The following is a 10,925-nucleotide window of genomic DNA, read 5'->3' on the forward strand; positions in this document are numbered from 1 at the left end:
GCAGGAGAATGGCGTGCACCCGGGAGGCGGAGCTTTCAGTGAGCTGAGATCCGGCCACTGCACTCCAGCCTGGGCGACAGAGTGAGACTCCGTCTCAAAAAAAAAAAAAGAAAAAGAAAAAGAAAAGTTCTGCATCCCCAGGAGCGATGCTGAGGGTGTGATGGGATGGATAAAAGCCCAAATTCAAGGGGCAATATTCAACTTTGGGACAGGGGTCAGAGATCACAGGTTAAGTGGGTAAACTATAAAAAACAGACAGGAAGCCAAAGGGTGAAGAGGAATCCCAAAGTTCCGAACAGAAGAAATACAGGGGTATATGGCCAGGCATTGAAGTCTCATGGAAGCCAGCCCCTCAGGGCCACTGACCGTGCAAGTCACAGACTTGGCTGTTCCAGAATGCAGGAAGCCCAGACGGAAACCGTAGCTGCCATGGTAGGTTTTCTGGGAAGGGACAGAGGATGACAGGGGCCAGGAGGGGGCTGGTGCAGGGGCCGCTGGTGTAGGAGCTGCTGGTGTGGGGGCCATGGGGGGAGCAGCCTCTGACATTCTGGGAGCTTCATCTGGACCTGGGTCTTCAGTTAACCATTGTGCAAGATCGTCCGGAGACAGCATCAAATCATCCACCGCTTGGGACGGCAAGGGGGACTGTAGATGGGTGAAAGGAGTGGTCAGAGGACCAGGTCCCCAGCCCCACAGCCCACCAGGTCCTCAGCCCAACCCCTGTCCTTACCAGAACGTTGTTTTCAGGAAGTCTGAAAGACAAGAGCAAAAAGTCAGTCCCACGGATTTTTTGCTTCCCACAGGCCTCTGCTAGGGGGCTGGGGTTGGGGTGGGGACAGTGGGTCTGCCCTTCCCGTGGATCTACTCACAGTTTCCAAAGGTCTGAAAATGTTTCCTGACTCAGAGGGGGCTCGATGCTAGGATCTGACTGTGGCTCCTCCATGGCAGTGACCCGCAAGGCAGTCTGGCTGCTGCAAGGGGAAAAGTGCGGATCCAGCATGAGACACTTCCAACCCTGGGTCACCTGGGCCTGTGGAGAAGGAACCCCTTCCCTCAACACCATGCCAGGGTCTGAGGCAGCATGGCTTCCCGCGGAGTAGGAAAAGAATGGCTGCTTCACATCCTCTCTTCCAATCTTTCACCACAACCTAAGCACTCCTGCCCTACCCCTACCAGCCATGCACTTCTTTGAGGAAAAGATAATCATGAGAGGGACTTCCAACCTTCCCACCACGAAATCCCCAAGACTTCCTAAATGTGCACCCTATTGCCAACTCCCTTCCTGTATTTATTATTGACTTAGTTTTTGAGATGGAGTCTCGCTCTGTCACCTAGGCTGGAGTGCAATGGCACGATCTCAGCTCCCTGCAACCTCTACCTTCCAGGTTCAAGCCATTCTCCTGCCTCAGTCTCCCGAGTAGCTGGGATTACAGGCAAGTGCCACCACACCCAGCTAACTTTTGTATTTTTAGTAGAGACAGGGTTTCGCCATGTTGGCCAGGCTGGTCTCGAACTCCTGACCTCAGGTGATCCACCCGCCTCGGCCTCCTAAAGTGCCAGGATTACAGGCGTGAGCTACCGCGCCCCGCTCCCACTTCCTGTTAACAAAGATGCAGTCGTTCTCAGCCTGCAACCTCTGTATGGGGAAAGACATCCCCTTGGCCCCCACCCTTCCCCACCTGATACATGGCTCCACTTCTTTGATTGCTTTCACTGCAAAGCTTCTGGAAGAACAACTGTCTCACCATTCACCTGCCCATTCTCTTGGGACACTCTTCAGCCCTGCCTTTACAAACCCCTCACGAATGGCCCTTCTCGGCTTCTTTAATCTCATCTCTTACCAACCACTCCCTCTTCCCCAAAAGCTCTAGCTAGACTGGCTGCCCTTCTCTGCTAATCAACTGGTGGTCCTGGCCAGCCGCAACACAGGGGTAGGCTCCTTCCCATGCAGACTTCAAGTCATCCTATTTCAATTCACATCACCTTATTTGCATTCTCATAGCACTTACATTGTCTAATACTTTTCCTTATTTATTTCATCTGTTTCCTCTAATAGCATATACACTTCCTAAGGGCAGGGCAGGGATCTATCTTGTTATCTTGCTGACCAAAGTATTAGATCACAATGCCTTGCACCTGCTTGGGCTCAAAAAATGTGAGTAACACACAAGCCTGTTATATGAGAGGTCAAGGAAGCAAGAAGGAGCAAGGGGCAGCCCCTGTGTGGACCAGCATCTTGCACGAAGTTACGCAACTATCATCTCACCTTCTCCCTGACAAGCTTTCAAGGGCTTTGACACGTTCTTTCTCTCTCTCTCTCTTTTTTTTTTTTAATGAGACAGAGTTTCGCTCTTTTCACCCAGGCTGCAGTGGTGCAATCTAGGCTCACTGCAACCTCTGCCTTCTGGTTTCAAGCGATTCTCCTGCCTCAGCCTACCGAGTAGCTGGGATTACAGGTGCCTGCCACCACGCCTGGCTAATTATTTTGTATTTTTATTAGAGATAGGGTTTCACCATGTTGGCCCAGCTGGTGTCGAACTCCTGACCTTGTGATCCACCTGCCTTGGCCTCCCAAAGCGCTAGGATTACAGGCGTGAGCCACCGCGCCCGGCCCGCCATGTTCTTTCTTTCTTTTTTTTTTTTGAGGCAGGGTCTTGCTTTGTTGCCCAGGCTACAATGCAGTAGTGCAATCATGGCTTACTCTACAGCCTTGGACTCCTGGGCTCAGTGATTCTCCTGCCTCAGCCTTCTAAGTAGCTGGGACCACAGAGGACTGCCTGGCTAATTATTTAGTTTTTTTTCTTTCTTTTTCTTTTTTGGAGATGGAGTCTCGCTCTGTCGCCCACGCTGGAGTGCAGTGGTACGATCTCGACTCACTGCAACCTCCACCTCCCAGGTTCAAGCGATCCTCTTGCCTCAGCTTCCTGAGTAGCTGGGATTACAGGCGCCCACCACTGCGCAAGACTAATTTTTTGTATTTTTTAGCAGAGATGGGGTTTTGCCATGTTGGCCAGGCTGGTTTCAAACTCCTGACCTCAGGTGATCCTCCCGCCTCCGCCTCCCAAAGTGCTGGGATTACAGGCGTGAGCCACCGTGCCCAGCCAATTTTTGAGTTTTTTTGTAGAGGCAGGGTTTCACTATGTTGCCCAGGCAGGATGCTCTCTTTCTTTTTTTTTTAGTTTAGTTTTTTTTTTTCCTTCAGGGATGCTCTCTTTATGTCAAATTTGTCAAGAAACATGCCCACTGAAAGTGTTCATTACACTTTTCTGTTTATTTATTTATTCATTTATTTATTTTGAGATGGAGTTTCACTTTTGTTGCCTAGGCTGGAGTGCACCAGCGTGATCTTGGCTAACTGCAACCTCCGCCTCCCGGGTTCAAGTGATTCTCCTGCCTCAGCCTCCCTACTAGCTGGGATTACAGGCATGTCCCACCACGCCCGGCTAATTTTGAGTTTTTAGTAGAGACAGGGTTTCTCCATATTGGTCAGGTTGGTCTCGAACTCCTGACCTCAGGTGATCTGCCCGCCTCAGCCTCCCAAAGTGCTGGGATTATAGGCATGAGCCACTGCGCCCAGCCTACTTTTCTGTTTTTTGCAGTGACAAAACATCCCCCTATCAAACAGCTCCTTTAATGCCAGGCTGTTTTTTATTTTATTTTATTTTATTTTAATTATTTATTTTATTTTATTATTTATTTTATTTTATTTTTATTTTTATTTTTGAGACAGAGTCTCAGCTCTTGTTGCCCAGGCTAGAGTGCAGTGGCGCCATCTCTTCTCACCGCAACCTCTGCCTCCCGGATTCAAATGATTCTCCTGAGTAGCTGGAATTACAGGCCACCACGCCTGGCTAATTTTGTATTTTTAGTAGAGACAGGGTTTCACCATGTTGGTCAGGCTGGTCTTGAACTCCCGACCTCAGGTGATCTGCCTGCCTCAGCCCTCTAAAGTGCTGGGATTACAGGCATGAACCACCAAGCATGGCCTAGTACCCTGTGTATTATGGGAAATGTAAAGAGCTGAGGAAAGTGCTGGACACACAGTAAGAGCTCAATAAAGGTTAGCTGTTTCTGCAGTTGTTCTATATTATTATTCTAGAGAGAACTGTGTGATTGTTAGTGTGGATCTGTGGTACTGCCCCTACCCCCACTCCGTTAATGCAAGTCCACCTCCTTCAGGTCAGGAGTCAACAGGTCAGGAGGTGCTGTCCTGAAATGGGGGGCCCAAAGTCTCAATTCCCCTTGGAGGGACACATTTCCACACACAGGAGGTCTCTCTGTCTTCACCTCTCAAGTCTTCAGTAGCAACTAAAATCTCAGTGTTTTTCAGAGCAGGGCCTTTCCAGGGGTACCAGCATCAGAGGGCCAGGATACAAATGTGCCAAGGTGAACTAGGCCTTCCAAATGGGCAGGGAGCCAAAAGAAATGCAGTTACCCCTGGCTGGGTGGGAAGGCAATGAGCTCAACTGAGACTCCAAACAGGGGCAGGCCTGACCAGAATCGTTACAGTGGCTGCTGGTATCAGCCCTGAAGGCCTCTATGCCCGGTGATTCCCTAAACACAGTACGACAAGTACTTACATACACACTTGCATGTACATTAGCATTTTCATTGTATGGGGGTAATGTAAGTAATCTAGAGATAGTTCAAACTATATGGGAGGATATGTGTAGGTTAAATGCAAATACTATGCCATTTCATATATGGGACTTAGACATTTGCGGGTTTGGTGTGTGAGGCGTCCCAGAACCAAGCCCCTACAGATAGAGGAATAACTATATTGCCCTGTAACCTGCAACCTTGCTATATTTATTTATCCGTTTTGGTAGCTTTTTATGGATTTCCCATTAGGGCTTTTTCTTTTGAGATGGAATTTCACTCTTTTTTTTTTTTTTTTTTTTTTTGAGACAGAGTCTCACTCTGTTGCCTGGCCTGGAGTGCAATGGCATGATCTCGGCTCACTGCAACCTCCACTTCCCAGGTTCAAGCAATTCTCCTGCCTCAGCCTTCTGAGTACCTGGGATTAGAGGTGCCTGTCACCATGCCTGGCTAATGTTTTGTATTTTTATTAGAGATGGGGTTTCACCATGTTGGCCAGGCTGGTCCAGGTGAGCCACCTGCCTCAGCCTCTTAAAGTGCTAGGATTACAGGCATGAGCCACCATGCCCAGTCCCATTAGGACGTGTATGTATAGAATCATACTGGCTGTGAATATAAGTTTTATTTCTTCCTTTCTAATTGTTCTTTCTTTTTCTTTCCTTTTTTTTTTTCTTTGAGATGGAGTTTTGCTCTTGTTGCCCAGGCTGGAGTACAATGGGACGATCTCGGCTCACTGCAACCCCTGCCTCTTGGGTTCAAGTTATTCTCCTGCCTCAGCCTCCCGAGTAGCTGGGATTACAGGCGCCCACCACCACGCCCGGCTAATTTTTTTTGTATTTTCAGTAGAGACGGGGTTTCAGCATGTTAGCCAGGATGGTCTCGATCTCCTGACCTTGTGATCTGCCTGCCTTAGCCTCCCAAAGTGTTGGGATTACAGGCGTGAGCCACCGTGCCCGGCAGCATTGAGTTTTCTACCATTATGTATGCTGCTAGTGGAACTCTGATTGTGGATACCCTGTTATCAAACTAGGTAAGTTTCCTTTCCCTAGTTTGCTAGGAGGTTGGTTGGTTTGTAATTATGCGTATGTGCTGAATATCCTTAACTGCTTTTGCTGCATCTGTTGAAATGATCATAGGGTTATGTTTCAATTTGCTAATGTGGTGAATTACACAGACTGATGTTTTCCCCCCAGTAAAGACCAGTCTGGCTATGTTGCTCAGGCTGGTCTTGAAATCCTGGACTCAAGAGACTTTCCTGCCTCAGCCTCCCAAAGTGTTGGGATTATAGGCCTGAGCTACTGCACCAGGCCGATTTTTGAATGTTAAATCAACTACAATCCTGAGATAACCTTGTTTGCTTAGAATGTATTTATGCTTTTACTTTTTCTTTTTTTGAGATGGAGTCTCACTCTGTGGCCCAGGCTGGAGTGCAATGGTGTGATCCCAGCTGACTGCAACCTCCGCCTCCTGGGTTCAAGTGATTCTCCTGCCTCAGATTCCCAAGCAGCTGGGATTACAGGTGCCCACCACCATGCCCAGCTAATTTTCTTTTCTTGAGACAAAGTCTTGCTCTGTCACTCAGGCTGGAGTGCAGTGGCACGAGCTTGGCTCACTGCAACCTCCGTCTCCCGGGTTCAAGCAATTCTGCTTCAGCCTCCTGAGTAGCTGGGATTACAGGCAGGTGCCACCACACCGGCTAATTTTTGTATTTTTGGTAGACACGGGGTTTCACCATGTTTGTCAGGCTTGTCTCAAACTCCTGACCTCGTGATCTGCCCACCTCAGCCTCCCAAAGTGCTGGGATTACAGGCATGAGCCACCGTGCCCAGCCTAATTTTTGTATTTTTATTAAAAACGGGGTTTCACCGTGTTGGTCAGGCTGGTCACAAACTCCTGACCTCCCAAATTACTGGGATTACAGGCGTGAGTCACTGCGCCTGGCCTATTTATCCTTTTTTCTATATTACCAGGTTTGGTTTGCTAAAATTTGTTAGCTTTTGCATGTATATGCTAACAGGAATATTGGTCTAAATTTTCTTTTCTTGCAATGTCCTCGTTTGGTTTTGGTACTAGGATTATGTTGGCTTCAAAAACAAGTTGGGAAAAGTTCCTCTATTTTCTTTTTCTTTTTTTTCTGAGACAAGGTATCACTCTGTTGCCCAGGCTGGAGTACAGTGGTGCAATCTCAGCTCACTGCAACCTCCGCTTTCCAGGTTCAAGTGATTCTTGTGCCTCAGCCTCCTGAGTAACTGGGATTACAGGTACATGCCACCACGCCTAGCTAATTTTTGTATTTTTTTTTTTTGAGATGGAGTCTTGCTCAGTGGCCCAGGCTGGAGTGCAGTGGCCGGATCTCAGCTCACTGCAAGCTCCGCCTCCCAGGTTTACGCCATTCTCCTGCCTCAGCCTCCCGAGTAGCTGGGACTACAGGCGCCCGCCACCTCACCCGGCTAGTATTTTGTATTTTTAGTAGAGACGGGGTTTCACCGTGTTAGCCAGGATGGTATTGATCTCCTGACCTTGTGATCCGCCCGTCTCGGCCTCCCAAAGTGCTGGGATTACAGGATTGAGCCACTGCGCCCGGCCTAATTTTTGTATTTTTAGTAGAGATGGGGTTTCGACATGTTGGCCAGGCTGGTCTTGAACTCCCGACCTCAAGTGATTCCTGTCTCGGCGTACCAAAGTGCTGGGATTACAGGTATGAGTCGCTGCGCCCAGTCTGTTCCTCTATTTTCTGAAGAGTTTGTGTAAGATGGGTACTGTTTCTTCCTCAAACGTTTAAAGAGAGCAAAGAACAGAGGAGATAAATAGAAAATAGCACTAAGAAGTCAGGCATGGTGGCTTACACCTGTAATCCCAGCACTTTGGGAGGCCGAGATGGGATGAAAGCTTGAGGCCAGCAGTTTGAGACCAGCCTGGGCAACATAGTGAGATCCTGTCAATACAAAAAATAAAACAGTTAGCTGGGTATGCTGGAGTACTCCCAGCTACTTGTGAGGCTGAGGCTAGAGGAGTGCTTGAGCCTAGGGGTTCAAGGCTGCAGTGAGCCTTGATTGTGCCATTGTACTCTAGCTCGGGCAACAGTGTGAGTCCCTGTCTCAAAAATTAAAAAAAGAAAAAAAGAAAATAGCACTAAAATGGTAGCCCCATACTCCAACTGTACAATAATTAAAGTTAAAAGCATTCAGTAGAGAAAAAAAGCCTATTTCAACAAGTGGAGACAGAATAACTGGACTTCCATAGAGGAAACATACCAGAGACTGACTTCTACACCTCACACCATAAACAATTCATTTTAAGAATTAATTAATGGCTCAAGGACGTTAGTGTAAAACTTACAACCATAAAGGTCCTAAAAGAAAATATAATATCTTCATGACTCTGGGGTAAAAAAAAAAAAGATGTCCTAAACAGGACAAGGCAAATACTGAACCTAAAAAAGGTAAATCCACTCCTCTTAAGATACTGTAAACTCTGTAAAGCAAACAAATAGGCAAGCAACAGATCAGAAGAAAACATTCAGGATACATGTATCTGATAAAGGACTTGTATCCAGAATGTATAAAGCAGTCCCACAACTGAACCATAAAAACAAACAAAAGACCAAAATAACAGGCAAGACTTGAAGAGCTACTTTACAAACAAAATACGAATGGCCAATAGGCACATGAAAAAATGCTGAACATCCTTAGTCAACAGAGAACTGTAAATTACAACCACAAGAATATACCACATTAGAAAGACTGACAATACCCAATGTCCGGAAGGCTGTGGCACAACCATAACTCCCATACCTTGCTAGCTGGAGTGTAAAATGGTACAACCGCTCTGGAAAACTCAGAGCTTCTGATAAAGTTCAAAATACATCTACTTTTTATTTCCAAACTTGCAATTCCCCTCCTAAGTACTTCTCCAAGAAACACGAAAACATATGATCACAAAAACAATTCTACAAGAATGTTTATAGCAGCTTTATTTCATAAATAAAGCTGCTGTTTCCAGTTGTTCCCAAATGGAAACAACTCAAAAGGCCATCAAAAGAACGGATATACAATCGATGGGCTATACTAAATGAAAAGGAGCAAAATACTGATATATACAACTACATGAACGAATGTCAGACAGTACATCGAAGGACAGAAGCCGACAAAAAGGAGCACATAATGTATGATTTCTTTTTTTTTTTTTTTTTTTTTGAGACAGAGTTTCGTTCTTGTTGCCCAGGCTGGATGGAGTGCAGTGGCACGATCTTGGCTTACTGCAACTTCTGCTTCCCGGGTTCAAGCGATTCCCCTGCCTCAGCCTCCCGAATAGCTGGGATTACAGGCGCCCACCACGCCCAGCTAATTTTTGTAGTTTTTAGTAGAGACGGGGCTTCACCATGTTGGCCAGGCTGGTCTGGAACTCCTATCCTCAAGTAATCCGCCCGCCTCAGCCTCCCAAAGTGCAGGCGTGAGCCACCGCGCCCAGCCTGATTCCATTTTATATGAAGTTCTCCAACAGGCAAAATGGTTATGGAGATCAAAATAAAGGTGGGGTCAGGAATCGACTGGGAAGAGGGGCGATGAAACGCTTCTGGGACGATGAAATGGGTCTCTGACTTGGTAGGCATCACGCAGTGGTTAGGGCCAAAACTCATCTTCCCGTGCACTTGGTCTGTGCACTGCGCTGTGTGTAAATGCCACCTCGATTTAGGAAAAAGATGACGTAAGTACGGCACAAAGTGCCCGGTACGCGGCAGGTGCATGGGGAGAAACCGCGGAATGAAACAACCGCGAGCTAAGGGATGGGGAAGCGGCAGAAATGAATTCGAGTTCCGCCTCCTACCGGGATGAACCGGCTCGGGCCGGAGGGCTGCACGGAAGACCACACGGACGCCTGCGGGCCCGCCCCTTCCGCTTCACGACGTTCGGCCTGCGTCTGGAACTGGAATGGCCTAGCCCAAAGCCAGATAACAGGTAGATTGTTTTTCCGACAAATTATCAAACGACCCATTATTGCACTCTTTCAAAATTTGATTCTCAGACGTACCCATTCTTTTTTTTTTTTTCCTCCGGAAAGATGAGATGTACTCATTCTTGAAAATACCCCCGGGCTTGCCTTCTGCACACTTCTTTCCCTCCCTGTCTCACGCCATGGTAGCGTCCGCCTAGGTTGCAGGCGACCCGCGGGGTGGGGCACACCATTCAAAGAAGGGGAGGGATTGAGGTTTGCATCAAAACAAATACCCCTGCCTTTGCAAAGGCCATAACCAAGTAATCCAGAAAAAAAAAAAAGTGCGGGCGGAGAATAGCAGCCTCCCTCTGCAAGTAAAAGGAACCGGCCTAAAGGACATTTTCTCTCTCTCTCCTCCCCTCTCATCGGGTGACTTGTGAGCTGCTCCGGCAAAAAGAAACCGGATATGCTGCTGCAAGAGGCAGAAATGTAAATGTGGAGCCAAACAATAACAGGGCTGCCGGCCCTCTCAGATTGAGATGGTCCTAGTCGGCCAGGCGGGCAAACCCCTCGTTTAGCACTTCTCACTTCCACGACTGACAGCCTTGAATTGGATTTTCTCCATCTAGCGGAGCCAAGGGCTGGCTGGAAAGATCGCTCCAGAAAGGACAAAGGTCCGGAAGTTGTGGGACCTTAGCAGCTTGGGCTCCCCGGATCACCTCCAAATGATCATTTCGGAATGGAGCCCGACGTTTCACAAGAATGCCATGGGCTCTAAAATATACAGCCATGAGTTCTCAATGTTTCGAGATCCAAAAGTCTCAGATCTCAATGCTTTGTGCATCTTTTATTTCAGGGATTCCTACGCCTAGCACCGGGTAGATGTGCAAAGAAGTACCCTTTAGGCCGGCTCAAGGTTCCCTAAAGCTCCACTCCTCTGCCTAGGCGTTCAACTTTGAGTTCGGATGGTCCTAACATCCCCACCATCTACACCCAGGTCTCCCAACAATGCAACTCCTATGTTGATCCCTCTAGCCAAGCTTCCATCCCACTCACCCCCAAACTCTCTAAGTCCCCACTGCCCCACCCCCAGCCCCAGCGATTCTCTCGAGCTGAAAATACACGGAGCCGATAGCCCGTGACTCAGAGAGGACTCATCAAGTTCAGTCAGGAACTTACCCAATCCTCAGGGAAGCGTGTCACCGTCTTGGAAAGCACGCTCCTAGCCCGGACGCCAAGTGTCCCCGGAGCCCCGCAGCTACCTGCTGCCTGGATGGTGGCTCTAGACTTTTGAGAAGCTCAAAACTTTTAGCGCCAGTCGAGCACATGGGAGGGGAAAACCCCAATCCCATCAACCCCTGCGAGGCTCCTGGCACAAAGCTGGACAGTCG

General features: G+C 48.1%; 1 protein-coding gene across 3 annotated transcripts in view; it reads right to left on the reverse strand.

Annotated features, from left to right (window-relative positions):
* The window catches only part of TP53 (tumor protein p53), an 18,988-nt gene extending 8,101 nt beyond the window's left edge, over nucleotides 1–10,887 (reverse strand). The window contains exons 1-5 of one of the 3 annotated variants that reach the window (XM_011958560.1): nucleotides 10,714–10,874; nucleotides 870–971; nucleotides 731–752; nucleotides 567–645; nucleotides 367–494 (exon numbers count right to left, since the gene is read on the reverse strand). In XM_011958560.1, the coding sequence (XP_011813950.1) occupies nucleotides 367–494; nucleotides 567–645; nucleotides 731–752; nucleotides 870–943 (303 nt within the window). In that variant the 5' untranslated portion in view covers nucleotides 944–971; nucleotides 10,714–10,874. Of the gene's footprint in view, nucleotides 1–366; nucleotides 646–730; nucleotides 753–869; nucleotides 972–10,713 lie in introns of all 3 variants that reach the window. The other 2 variants (XM_011958559.1, XM_011958558.1) reach the window with 2 other exon arrangements.
* Between the last annotated feature and the right edge of the window lie 38 nt (nucleotides 10,888–10,925).

Source organism: Colobus angolensis, unplaced genomic scaffold, assembly GCF_000951035.1.
Source record: "Colobus angolensis palliatus isolate OR3802 unplaced genomic scaffold, Cang.pa_1.0 Scaffold47, whole genome shotgun sequence".
Classification (NCBI taxonomy): domain Eukaryota; kingdom Metazoa; phylum Chordata; class Mammalia; order Primates; family Cercopithecidae; genus Colobus; species Colobus angolensis.